Source organism: Nematolebias whitei, chromosome 15, assembly GCF_014905685.2.
Source record: "Nematolebias whitei isolate Nwh7 chromosome 15, NemWhi1, whole genome shotgun sequence".
In the NCBI taxonomy this organism is placed as follows: domain Eukaryota; kingdom Metazoa; phylum Chordata; class Actinopteri; order Cyprinodontiformes; family Rivulidae; genus Nematolebias; species Nematolebias whitei.
In genome coordinates this window covers 21,141,185-21,155,417 of record NC_056512.1, presented here as the reverse complement: position 1 = coordinate 21,155,417, position 14,233 = coordinate 21,141,185, and the positions used below count along the sequence as shown (strand labels likewise).

The 14,233-nt window shown below is 42.8% G+C and overlaps 1 protein-coding gene across 1 annotated transcript in view; it reads right to left on the bottom strand.

Moving 5' to 3' along the window:
- Positions 1-14,233, bottom strand: part of rnf216 (ring finger protein 216) — a 33,406-nt gene that overhangs the window by 2,323 nt on the left and 16,850 nt on the right. Inside the window, 9 exon segments of the mRNA XM_037689458.1 lie at positions 428-650; positions 1,403-1,500; positions 5,527-5,605; positions 5,748-5,896; positions 8,004-8,141; positions 11,327-11,377; positions 11,541-11,674; positions 11,872-11,983; positions 12,074-12,235. Coding sequence (XP_037545386.1) covers positions 428-650; positions 1,403-1,500; positions 5,527-5,605; positions 5,748-5,896; positions 8,004-8,141; positions 11,327-11,377; positions 11,541-11,674; positions 11,872-11,983; positions 12,074-12,235 — 1,146 coding nt within the window.

Here is a 14,233-nt window from a genome sequence, read left to right as displayed (position 1 = left end):
ACCTCCACGATAACTGAGGGACTACTGTACATCAAATCAAGCCAGAGCAGGATGAGCTCATTGTGTTGAACTCCTGCTTCAAACCAACACAGGCTCAGTGTTTGATGTTTATCAAGGATAAAATCGTAGAGGCGTCGTGTGCCCGTCTCTCAGACAGATTCAGAGTCGATCTCCAGCTCATCTTTGGATCCGAGTGATGCTTCTGGCTGCCAGAAACTCTGCAGCCAAGTCACTGTGGGCGACAGCGCTGAGGGGAAAAGGTCTGTGAGAGGGAGGGGGGCAGATGTAGGGGGGTGTATCACTTTTTATTTTTCCTTACTGTAATGTTGCCATCTTTAAGGAAATAGGAGACGTTTGTGGAACAATTTCAACAAAGCAACAAATAAACAAAGAACAGAATTTCTAGTGTTTCTGTGTTGCGGCGCACCGTGGGGTCGGTCCAGAGCGAACACTTGCGGCAGTGGCGGCACGGCGCGCCGGGGGAGCGGGCGTGTTGGCAGAAGTGGTTGTAGCCGGTGATGGGCTCTCGGCAGAGGTAGCACATGAAGCTGCCGCAGCGGCACGACATTCGGTTGCAGCCCTCCGATTTAACCAGGCCCATCCCACACTTCACGCACTTCCTCACCCGAGCCGCCGTCATGCGCTCCTCGCTGCAACACAGGAAGGAAACACGGGAAGAGACACGGGAAATGAAGGTTATTTAAACATAGAGCATGTTTTGATGCCACACACAGATTTTAAACTAAACAACAACAAACAGCAGGTGACAGGAAATTAAATGGTAATAAAGAGATGCAAACGATCAGAAAAATATTTAAATTTCTGTGATTTTTTTAAATTTAAAAACAAGAAAATTTCATTTTAAGCTGCTTGATGAAATGTATGTAGTGTTTTAATTCCCCACCTGGATGAGTTTAAGACAATAATCCAAAAAGCCCTGAATGTAAAAACTACCAGCATCTCTTCATTCAAGCCGAGTGTTGATGTGATTTCTTTAGTTCGCTTCTGTTAAAGTCATCAGAGCGCTGATCCATCTGACAGACTACCTCCTGTCTCTTTCAGGACCAGGAAGTGTAACAATCTGTCAACAGGAAGTACCACTTCTGGGCCTGCTGGGCCACGGGAAGCAGCTGGACCACCGGACAGGCTACTTCCTGGAGCGTTGTCCGAGAAACTGACATGTTTACCCAGCATCCTTTTCTGTAGCGGGTCCCAAACGTGAACAAAGACTCCAAATGGGTCAAAACAAAATGATGTCGATCATTAGAAGCACAATTCTTTGGGTTTGGTTTCTTTGTTTTGCCAGCAGCTGAGTGGTCAGTTTTTAAAGCTCATAGGAAAGACTCTTCATAAAATGTTCCTAAACTAACTAGTCGGTGACCTTCAGGCTAGACCCACTTACAAAAGCACTCTCATGCGGATCTCGTCCCTCTCCAGAACCTGCTCGCAGGTCTTCCCCACATGCTGCTTCCACTGGACGTGGCACTTCCTGCAGCTCTCCTGAACACACAAAGACAAGAAGGTGATGAAAACTGAGAGGGATGGAGAAGAAACGAGCTGACAAAGCAAATCGTTTTCTCATCCACAGTCAAACATGTTCCACAGACTCCCTGCAGTCAGAGGGAGCTGCTCTGTATGCTGCTGCTGTCGCTGCTGCAGGGAGGCAGGACGGACAGACGCAGCGAGGTGCGGCTTCTGCTGCAAACGTGTGACTGACTGCAGAGAAGGCGCCTGCTGCCGACGGCTTGGTTGCCTAGAAACAGCATCTCTGTCCTTAAACCGCCTTCATCCTTGTCAAAATGTGCAGACGAATGACATCCGGTAAAGAAGACTCCCCTCCCTCCCCGCGAACCCTTAGCTAAGTGGCATCACCATAAATATTTGAGTCGTTCATCTAATATTAAAGAGTGCAGCAAATGACAGCTGATGCTGCAACGAGCAGCCCGTACGTTCAGAACCAGAAAGAATCTATCTCAGATCCTTAAATCACTGCTTGTGTGTGTGTGAGAGACAGAAATGAACGCAGCATTTTGTTGGCATCTGAGGCAGTTCAGATGCTGAGCACACTCCCATGACCTAAAGGGAACATTAAAGACAAATAAAGTTTAAAAAAACTAATTTGTAGGCAAAGATTTATAAGAGAATCTGGAAGGAGGAGCAGACAAACCCAGACCAGGCAGAGTGGTGTGATGTCGCCCCCTGCTGGTCACAGAGCAGGAGGAGACCTGCGTGATGGTCTGAGACCTGTTTGACACCATGCTGAGAATCAGGAAGACACCTGAGTTCTTATAGAGCGGCTAAAAATACAGTCAGTGACGTCGGAGTCAGACCTCCAACAGGGCGTGATCGACCCGCCTACGAGTTTTTATAAATATTAAACTGAACAAACTTCAGGGCGTTGGTGTGGAAAGGCCACAGCTGGTTCATTTTGACCAAAAGCAGCTGCTTTCATCCATCTTTGTTTCTGCTGACCTCTTCCTCCTTTAGTCGGCTGTGCAGAGCTTCTGACTGGGTGTTTCCAGCACAGCCTTTTAATGAATTCATATGAACATTGTTCTATCTAAATTTAGACGAGATTAAGATAAGACAGAACTTTATTGATCACGCAGGAAATTATTGATTAAGGTTATCATACCAGTGTAAATCAGACTGAGCCATGCTGGAGAATGTGGGTCAAATGGGCCACGTTTGAATTGAAGTCAGGCGTGTTTCCAACCAGTGAGGAAGCAGCACAAAGGGAAGTGGACAGAGTGGGCAGCCAATGAGTTAGAGGCGGCAGGCGGATGGAAGGGGGAGGACTCCTAATAAGTGTGTTAGTTACATAATGTGGAGCCCCTCCCTGCTGGCAGACTGAGCGGGCTGTGGGGTGAATGACTTACGACTGACAGGAACTAACATCCAGGGACGTTAAAGCCTCTGCATCATCTGGGTCTCATTATTCTGCTATGACTTCCAGGTTGGGGGTGGTGGGAGTGGGGTTGGGGTGAAACACGCTGAATAATCAAACAGCGCCACACACCCCGACTCACACACACACACACACACACACACACACACATTACAAACAAAGCACTTTTTATTCTCTCAATTTTATCTCAAATTATCCCAATTACTGAAAATAATCAGACCCAAAGACTCCTGACTGTGTATGTGGGGCCTGTAGGTCATTGTGAACCTCTGGCTCCCCCTACAGGTTTCCAGGAATCATTACACCTTAATGCAGAAACACTTTCCTCCTCAGACTGGATCCAGGCATTAAAAAACTGACTGACTTCAGTTCAGCCTAAAGAAAGTCGGCTTGACTCACAAAGCAAGACAAGCTCAAGAGAAACCAACTGTTCAATGAAAGCTTCAGCAACTAAACCCAGAGGGTAAAGGGTTAAAAGAGCAAACATCTGACGTCAGTGTGAAGAAGGTGGATCAGTAAGAAAAATGAAAAAATGATTGTGATACGGTCGAGTTGGCTCTTTCAAGTTTAGTGACACATAGATCATGAGCTGACAGAAGAATTACCAAGGACAGAAATGTGTAATGTTGGTCTCTGATGGTTTATTGTCACTAAAACACTTAAAAAAAAACTGTTGATCTAACAAACATTTTTCAGTCAGGTCATCTGGACAGTTTCTTTTTTTTTTTTGTGCTGAAACGTTTCGCCTTCAATCCAGAAGGCTTCATCAGTCAAGGAAACGCACAACAAAACTGATTCTTCCTCCAACAGCTTACTCCAAAGTGGAACAAAGCACTTATGTTGGTGCTAAGATTGTGTCTTTGTCACGCCCCCTCCTCCATTGCCGGCCCTCTTCCTTGTTGATAGTCGTGTCAAACTGGTTGAAAACAACAAATTTCATGCTCAGTAATCCAGGTATACAATCCAACATTTGTCAGTCAGGTCATGGTCAAAGACACCATCTTAGCACCAACATAACTGGTTTGTTCCACTTTGGAGTAAGCTGTTGGGGGAAGAATCAGTTTTGTTGTGTGTTTCCTTGACTGATGAAGCCTTCTGGACCGAAGGCGAAACGTTTCAGCACAAAAATAGAAACTGTCCAGATGACCTGACTGAAAAATGTTGGATTGTATACCTGGATTATTGAGCATGGACTTTGTTGACCTTTGAGTAAGAGAGAAATTATTTTTTATATTAATTTAAAGAAAGCCAAACATTTTGAAAACAGCTGGAACATGTAAAGATTGGGAAATTAAGATTTTTGTAATGTTTTACCGATATCAGCACTAAAATACATCAATTAGTTTTTTTTATTAAGAGTTCTGTAAAGGATCTGCAGTGGAAGTGGTCTCCAGCTACAAGTATTTGGGTGTGCACCTGAATGACAACCTCAGCTGGAGCAACAACACCACCAGCCTGATCAAGAAAGCTCATCAGAGACTCTACTTCTTCAGACGGCTGAGACGAGCTGGTCTGGGAAGCTCAGTCCTCACCTCCTTCTACAGGTGTGCAGTGGAGAGCATCCTGTGCTCCAGCACCAACATGTGGCATGGAGGCTGCACTGCTGCAGAAAGAAAAGCTTTGCAGAGAGTGGTGAAGGCTGCACAGAAGATGTTGGAGTCAGTCTCCCCACCATCACAGACATCTACACCTCCAGATGCAGGAAGAGGGCCACCTGCATCATGAAGGACCCCACTCACCCAGCACACACACTTTTTGCCCCGCTCCCCTCAGGAAGGAGGTTGAGGAGCATTAAGTGTAGAACCACTAGACTGAGGAACAGCTTCTACCCTGAGGCTGATAAACTCATGAATCTCTAACCAAAATAATCACTGTGAAAAACATCACATCATGTTGCTGCTGATCTGTTTCATGTTGCTGCTGATCTGTTTCATGTTGCTGTGTTCATGCGTGCCCCTCTGCTCACACAGACTCATGTTCGTGCTACTTTTTGGAGTATTGTTTTTATAGTTTTTATACTATTAGTGCTTAGTGTATATAAAATGATTGAAACGCCTCATCTGCCTTTAATGAAAGATTTAACTTTACGTCATGGTGCCAAGAGGCAAAAGCACACATTCATGTTGGAGCGCACACACAAACACACACACACAAAAGATGAGACTGAGTGTGTCAGATCAGACGTTAGATCAGGAGTGGAGCAGCAGTTCAATGTTTATGGAGTAAAACTGAGTGAACTATGATTTCTGTGTGTTTGTACTCTTCGTCATAAAAATGAAGCGTTTGGACTGGAATGTGTGTATCGGCTGTGGTAGACAGAGAGCAACGACTCCCCCTGCATTCCTCCGACAGAAGGAGGAGACTCAGAGATAAACGCAGAGGGGCGACCTCGCCAGAAAGGTTTATCATCTTTAAAAAATAAAAAACATTAACATCTCATCAACCCTCCATCTCTCACACGTGTCGATCAGACTCTAAGCACCGAGTCTCTTCTGTCACGATGCACTGAATCATTTACAACTCTCTTTAGATTCAGCTTTTTTTTTTCTTTTCCTTTCACAAATATAATCTGTGGACGAAGAAAACAAACATCTGGTGTGGAGAGAATCATCACCAACCTTGCGGCACCGAGGGTTGGGACAGCTGAACAAAGACACGTTCTTGTCCAACAAGGCTGGGAAGTTACAAAACGGACACATGGGGGGGGGGGGGGGGAACAGGTTAAGAAATGAAGACAAGAGAAATATTTCAAGCAGCTCCATGAGTTCATGGGAAACAGGAAACTCAGAGGAGCTGACAGCAACATGTGTAGCCAGTTCTGATAGGGCCAAACACTCACCTCACGAGCTCATCAGCGCAGGTGGCGGCCACCGCCTCCTCCGCTTGCCTCTCGTTGTATTTACACAGGATGTTCTCTGGAAGGACCTTATCCAGCTCACACATGGGATAGGAGCACGGACAGCCCGCCTCCATGCAGCTCAGCTCCAACTGCAACATCGACACACACGACTTGAAGGAGATCCACAAATAAAACACTTAGACTGAATTTACAATCAAGGTGCCCATCTTCATCGTTCAGACAACCAGAACAACCATTACACACACGGAGAGGTCATGTGACAGCACTGCAACAGCAGATCAGATGAACACGGACACACTGCTGGTCTCGTGTCAGCAGTGCGACCCAGGCCCGAGTCCAACCAGTGATTCAGTCAGAGCAGAGTCCTGCAGCAGGTCTTTGAGATCAGACAGATCAGCCATGAGTTCAAGTCCAAACTGAACCCAACATGTCTGACTGGGGAAAGACTGGATACTTGGCTGGACATGGAAGGACTTCAACACACACAAACACAGCTGTCTTGTTAAAGATTGTGCCAGGGAGTGGTCTTGGGGGGGGTAAGATGTGTCGATGCAGGATGTCAGTGATGCTGTTCCTGTCAAGGTCTCAATGGCTCCTCACATAATGATACCAGAGTTACCAGTGGAGCTACAACGGTCAATCCCAGTGATGCTGAGCCGAGACCTGTCATCAGCCCGTGCCTCCCAGTTACAGCACCACTCCAAACATAGCCATCTCTGGTCTGCTATTAATGGCAGCCGACACAAATGACCCCATATTCTGGCTGCTGCCAGTTACTGACTCTCAGAGCCAGATGAGACCAGGTCCGAGTCCAGTACCTGTGTCTGAAGTTGTACTGTGCGCTTTACACACTTCTTGGGTGGCTGGAAACATTCACAACTTGTCTGGACTTCTTCATGAACTCAATGGTTCTAACATGGGACCGCTGGGACACCTCTCCCCCACCTGCCAGACAACTGCTCAAAAAAAAAACAGGTAAACCTACAATGTGGTCCCTGTCAAACCAGGTCCGTTGTATCTACGAGACATCTTCTGGTGATCTTCGTTCAGCATTTTGGCCGACTGTCAGAAGCTCCTGTAACCTTCACCATCCTATCTCATGACACCTGGTGATGGTTCTAGAGGTGCCGCTCCTTACAAGCCCAATCATTTACAAACTGTGCCTCAGACTGTAACCACAACTGAGCCAGTATTGTTTACTGTATTTTTCAGCGTATATGTCGCAATTTTTTGCATAATTTACATGCCTGCAACTTATAGGCCGAAGCGACATATTTATGGATTTTTTCCACATATTTATAAACCATTTTTTGGATGAGATATATGACTTTTCATTCATTCTGACTGAAAAAAACCCAGCAGTACCACTTTCAGCCACTTGACAGCAGAGTAGTAATAGTTGTATGGGATGCTGTTGTATAATGTAATAAGTAAACGTGGCTATAATGACAAATTCAAAAAAGTTCAAGACAAAAACAACTGGACTTTATTTATTATACAATACTTTATACTTTATTGTTTTTGTCTTGAACTTTTTAGAATTTACCATGTCCTGGATGACTGAGAATGATGAAGACCTGGTGAAGACCAGGTTTTAACGACTCAATCGGCCTGCCATAATCTCCCCACCTTCATTCTGCTCTCTACTTGGAAAACAGCAAAATGCAGCTGATTTGACCATTAAAGTGCATTTATTAAGCAAATGTTAGAGTGAGACACACCTTTGCTAATTGTTTAGGTGCTTTTCTTGTTAAATTTCAGAGAAACGAGCCGCGTTCCTCTTCCCTTTTTCCTCTGAACGTTCACGGAGCACCAAAACTATTTTTTAAATGCAGCTGATTTGACCATTAAAGTCCATTTATTAAGCAAAAGTTAGACTGAGACACACATTTACAATAATTTCGAGCAAACATATAATTGTTTTTAAGTGTTAATCTAGTTAAATTCTTGTTAAAGTCCTCCCATGCGTGCTCCCGCAGCCGCCATTTGGCAGCCCATCGGTTTTTGGTACAACATCGTCACAGATTTCCGAGTCGTCAGAGGTGACGCGTAATAGATGTGACGTATACGGTGAAGCAACATATTTATGGTTTTTTCACTTTATTAAATATGGACTGATGCGACATATAGGGTGGAGTGACGTGTACGGCAGAAAATACAGTATTTAACAGGACATGACATGGTTCTTTAAATCTGATGGATGTGGACTTCAGCTGCAACGCACTCTGTCCGTACCTTTCCAGAGCCGAACACTGCCTCCTGAGCGTATTTGACCAGGCACTCTTTACAGAACAGGTGTCCGTCTGAACACTGCGTCATCTTCTCGAACGCAAACTCCCCGTAGCAGCAGCCACACTCGATCAGCTGACCGTCCTGGGAAAACAAACAGGCATGTTACCGATCAGCAAAGTTAATATTTACTCTTTAGCCAAGTATTTTAATTATATAAAGTTGTTTAGAGGACATAAAGCAAACTGCATGTCAGGTCAGCAGCAGACTGGTTGATCCACTATGAGAAGGTGCTATTTATAAGACCGAGTTTGTTGCAGCTCCTCAGACTGAAGAAGTCTTTTGGACAAAAGATGAAACGGTTCAATAAAGAAGAATCTGTTAGATTCATCTACCTGGATTATTGAGCAGCATCAGGACATGTTTAGAGAAGGTTTTATTCAAGTATTTAGTTTCAGTGATTAAATTAGTGACCAAAACAAAAACTAATGTCATAAATCAATATTTTCCCCACAATAAACTTTTTATAATAAACTCAGACAAAGTTTGAGTTTTAGAAAAACTGGAAATCAGAGCTGGTCTAGAAAAATGCATATTGGTGCATCTTTCTGCAAGATAACTACAAAACCTCACAGAACTTGATGATTTTTGTGAGAGAGAGAAAATCTCCCAAAGCAGAATTTAATGGATTGAGAGCTATAAAAAAACCTTCGTTATCAATTAGGATAGACATAGGAAGGACATAGATATTTGTTTTCAGGCGTTACCTCGACACTTTGAAATTGCAACTTTGTCAATAATCTAAGGAAAATGCAGCTTCTTAAACTTCACACCACTTAACTTACTTCATACTTTAAGGAAATGTAAGGTATCTGTTCTCGCTCACGGGGTTATGGCTTTGCTTTCTGCACATTTTATACTCAAAGAGAAACTGCTGGGGACAAACAGAAACAATAACACAGCCACAGAAGAGACAAATGTTTAATTTTAGTTGATGATGGAGGAAGAGAAGATCTTAGAAGAGGAAGAGGAGGAGCTGGAGAAGCGCTAATTTGCAACTTTGTCACAAAGCAACTGCCACCTTGTCCGTCAGATATTGCAGAATAACGAACGATCGCAACGTGTTCCTTCGCTGTCCAGCTGAGAAGTAATTCCTCTTGGACAACAGCCACAGAGATCTGCGTTGGTCTCTGCCCTGCCTCCTCTCATGTGCTCTTTGATTATATTTATAAGTTTCATTGGATCGGTTGTAAAGGTGGCTGTGTTTTCTAACAGCCCTGGCCAGCTGCTACTCAGCAGAACAGTTGAAGCAAAATAAAATCAACTTAGTTCAACCGCTTTTATGCATAAACACGCTCTGATCAATCACAAGATACTTGGTGCACACTGCTGAGAGAAAAAGGTTCTTCCAGGAGGCGCTGCGGGCATCATCATTGAGAGAGAATTTCTTAATGTCTTCAATAATGTACAGGTGCTGGTCATAAAATTAGAATATCATGAAAAAGTTGATTTATTTCAGTAATTCCATTCAAAAAGTGAAACTTTTTTTATTATATTCCTTCATTACACACAGAATGATATATTTCAAATGTTTATTTCTTTTAATGTTGATGATTATATCTGACAACTAATGAAAACCCCAAATTCAGTATCTCAGAAAATTATTGTGAAAAGGTTCAATCTTGAAGGCATTTGGTGCCACACTCTAATCAGCCAATTAACTCAAAACACCTGCAAAGGTCTTTAAATGGTCTCTCAGTCTAGATCTATAGGCTACACAATCATGGGGAAGACTGCTGACTTGACAGTTGTTCAAAAGACAATGATCATTGACACCTTGCACAAGGAGAGCAAGACACAAAAGGTCATTGCTAAAAGGCTGGCGGTTCACAGAGCTCTGTGTCCAAACACATTAATAGAGAGACGAAGAAGGAAACGATGTGGTAGAAAAAAAAAAGTGTACAAGCAATAGGGATAACCGCACCCTGGAGAGGTTTGTGACACAAAACCCATTCCAAACTGTGGGGGAGATTCACAAAGAGTGGACTAAAGCTGGAGTCCGTGCTTCGAGAACCACCACGCACAGACCTATGCAAGACATGGGTTTCAGCTGTCACATTCCTTGTATCAAGCCACTCTTGAACAAGAGACAGTGTCAGAAGCATCTCACCTTGGCTAAAAACAAAAAGGACTGGACTGCTGCTGAGTGGTCCAAAGTTATATTCCCTGATAAAAGTAAAATTTGCATTTCCTTTGGAAATCAAGGTCTCAGAGTCTGGAGGAAGAGAGGAGCGGCACAGAATCTATGTTGCTTGAGGTCCAGTGTCAAGTTTCCACAGTCAGTGATGGTTTGGGGTGTCATGTCATCTGCTGGCGTTGGTCCACTGTGTTTTCTGAGGTTCAAGGTCAACGCAGCCATCTACCAGGAAGTTTTAGAGCATGTCATGCTTCCTGCTGCTGACCAACTTTATGGAGATGCAGAGTTCATTTTCCAACAGGACTTGGCACCTGCGCACAGTGCCAAAGTTACCAGCACCTGGTTTAAGGACCATGGTATCCCTGTTATTAATTGGCCAGCAAACTCACCCCCACAGAAAATCTATGAGGTATTGTGAAGAGGAAGATGTGATACACCAGACCCAACAATTCAGAAAAGCTGAAGGCCGCTATCAGAGCAACGTGGGCTCTCATAACACCTGAGCAGTGCCACAGACTGATCGACTCCATGTCACGCTGCATTTCTGCAGTAATCTAGGCAAAAGGAGCCGCAACTAACTAATGAGTGCTGTACATGCTCATACTTTGCAGTTGGCCAACATTTCTAAAAATCCTTTATTTTTTTATTGGTCTTAAGGAATATTCTAATTTTCTGAGATACTGAAATTGGGGTTTTCATTAGTTGTCAGTTATAATCATCAACATTAAAATAAATAAACATTTGAAATATATCAGTCTGTGTGTACTGAATGAATCTAATATACAAGTTTCACTTTTTGAATGGAATTACTGACATAAATCAACTTTTTTATGATATTCTCATTTATGACCAGCACCTGTAAATCAGCCTTTAGACATCAAGTCATCATTTTGCTCACTTTTAAAGCAACAAAAATAAATGAAATGCAGTGTCCAAGCATGTACAGCCACTGTAACTTGAACATGAAGTGTTTATTCAAAAGTAACTGTGTCACTGAAGATAAATGCAGGAAAACCACTTTAAAGCCAACAGACACAGTTTAGTCAAACGAGGCTTTGCAAGGTTCAGCTGAGTAACATGTAAATGACTGCAAAGCTTACGTTGGTGCGACTGAACCATTTGATGCTCCTACCTTCTTGTATTCATCTTCATTCACCTGCAGAGCAAGGAGGAAGTCCTCGTGCTGGGGAGAGAAAGAGCAGACAGCAAAACGTCCTTTAGTAGCTAATCAGTAGTTTTTTAAATTAAAATATAACCTTGCATGAGAGAACAGACGCTGCACTGAGTGTGTGGGAGCTAATTTAAAACAACTGATAGAAAACAGAAGGTGAAGAGTACGCGTGTACCTCCGCCCATTCCTTGGCTTTCTGCTGATAAAACGAAAGCTCCTTCTGCACAGACGCTTCGAGGTTGCTGTACGTCCTGCAGTAACGACGGTCGTTCTCTAAAAAATACATCCTTCTGTTCAGCTGCACTGAACCTGGTGGACACAGAGGAGATTGAGAAGAGAAGATGTTTCTTTTAGCTCTCTGGGAAGTTCAAACTCAGCCGGTGGAGTAAAGAATGTCAGCCGGGTATTTTTAAATTAAAGGGGAACGGGGAAAAAAAAACTCATGCTAAGAAAAACAGTAAATAAAAATGAGAACAGATAAAAGAGTAAAAAAAAAGTTTACTCACCATGCTCAAAGTGAAAATCAATGTAGCAACGCTCCGAGGAGGTCCTGCTCCGCCGTCTCTTTCCTGATGCGTCACTTGATTCTTGCCACTTCTTCAGAGCTCCACATAAGGCCTAAACAAGAACCAGGGAAGAAAGGGATGGAAAAGAGACAACAAGAGGAAGAAATTCCTCAGATTTCTTATGCTACAGAACCACACGTACCTTGCGTGTGATTGCATAGTGTCCCTTCAGGGCGTTTAGGGCCCATTTGATGTCCTGACAGCTGAGCATCCTGAAGTCTGCCATGAGCAAGTCTGCTGCCTGCATCACAACTTCAGGTCCCACTGAGATCAGCTTAGCGTAGTCAAACAAGTCCTCGGTCACCTGGAAGCACAGACACGCTTCCTTTAGCTTCACACACACCTCAGGTTGAAACAAGCTGCCAGCCTGCTCTGTAAGGAACTGACAACGTTTTGAAGGTGAATTGATTTTGAGCTCTTTGCTTCATCAGTAAAATCTCAGAATAATGTTTAACATTTTTATTGTACAACTGAGTTATTTTTAGGCCACAGTTAATTTTTTATTGATTTCAAACAGAGACAAAGGCTTTCATTCCTTGAAGAAACACATTTTCAAAAGATGAGACAACATTGTTTATACTGATTTAGTCTATGGTGCGTTATAAATATAATGCATCATAGAAGACTTCGTCTTGGGTTTTATCACTTCTTCTCCGTCGGTCTGATCTGTGTCTCCGTTGACGAGGTCATCTTGGTCATCTTCTACGTGTGTTGACAAAGCCCTCTTCTTTTTCTTCCTCCTGTGTGTTGATACGTTTGTTGTAGTTTTGAAGGTCAGCTAACCGCCAGCTGTCGATACCTCCCATCTCCACTGCCTGATCATCCACATCACCCATCCCAACCACGTCCTTCTTCACCTTCTTCTTACATTTGGGAACTGGAAGATCTGTTGTGTCGTTTTATTCGAGTCACCCGTGTCCAATCGTCAACTCTTTACCAAAAAAACTTCTTTTCTTCTGATCACATTTTCATCAGCTTACGTCAAATTTATGCGAAACACCTGTTCGTTTAGGTGGCTGTGACTGAGTGGTTAGAGCAGTCGTCTTCCAGTGCAAGAGATGGAGATTTGACTCCACCAGCACTCACATGCTGAAGTGTCTCTGGGCAAGACACTGAACTCCTCATTGCCTCTGATGTGTGTCCCATCAGTGTATGAATGTGATAAAGCTCTGATTAATCTTTGTATAGATCTAGTAGAGTGCTGTATGAATGGGTAAATGAGGCACAGACTGTGTTGTAAAGCACTTTGAGTGTCTTGATAAGATAGAAAGCTGATATATAAGTACAGTCCATTTACCATAAATAACTGTAGAGCTGCCAGTTTGTCTTTCCACCTTACTGCCCACCTCCCCTCCACCGCTAACCTGGAATACTTGCAGGCAGCGGCAGGATGAAGAAGAAATGAAGTCTGTCGCCCTGACCCCCCCCCCCCCCCCAAAATAAAACTCACACCGTGCTGTGCCTTAGGAGAGTAAACATGAGGTGGTGTGACATTACTAAAGCAGTGGTCTATAATATCAACCCGACAGGATTTGTTACTACAACTACTGACAATGGGCCTAACGTCGTTAAGGATGTGCATCTGAATAAGTCTGTTTGTTCACACTTCATCTGGTGAGTGCAATATTTAATTTATTTAATCTTTGTAAAGAGCAAGTTAGCCTTTTGAATGTTTGCTCTGTAGTTTGTTTGAATTTTAACTACCGCACACAGCTGTGAGTCTTTAAAGTTATGCAGGAAAATAATGTCATTTGATTTTATTCAAGAATTATTATTTAATAGTTAACAGTTTATTTTTTAGCCTTTTCTTATGTTCATCTACAGTAGTGTTAATAAAAATGCTTGTATGACATTGGGGAATTGTAGCTTTGACTCAGAAGTGTCTTTTTATTTTTACTATACGAGAGGAAAAATATATTCATATACATCATATCACCATTTAGCTGAAAATATTGAGATATTATTTTTGGCCCATATCATCCAGCCCTACTCACACATCACTTTTCATAAAATATTTTAATCAAGATAAAGCAAACATTTCTAACCTGGGCCTGCGCCCAAAAGTAGAAATAGTAGTACAAGTAGTAAATACTGTAGTAGTTTAATGTATGTATGTATGTTTAATGTATGTATGTATGTTTAATGTATGTAAGTATGTTTAATGTATGTATGTTTAATGTATGTATGTATGCATGTTTAATGTATGTATGTATGCATGTTCAATGTATGTATGTATGCATGTTTAATGTATGTATGTATGCATGTTTAATGTATGTATGTATGCATGTTTAATGTATGTATG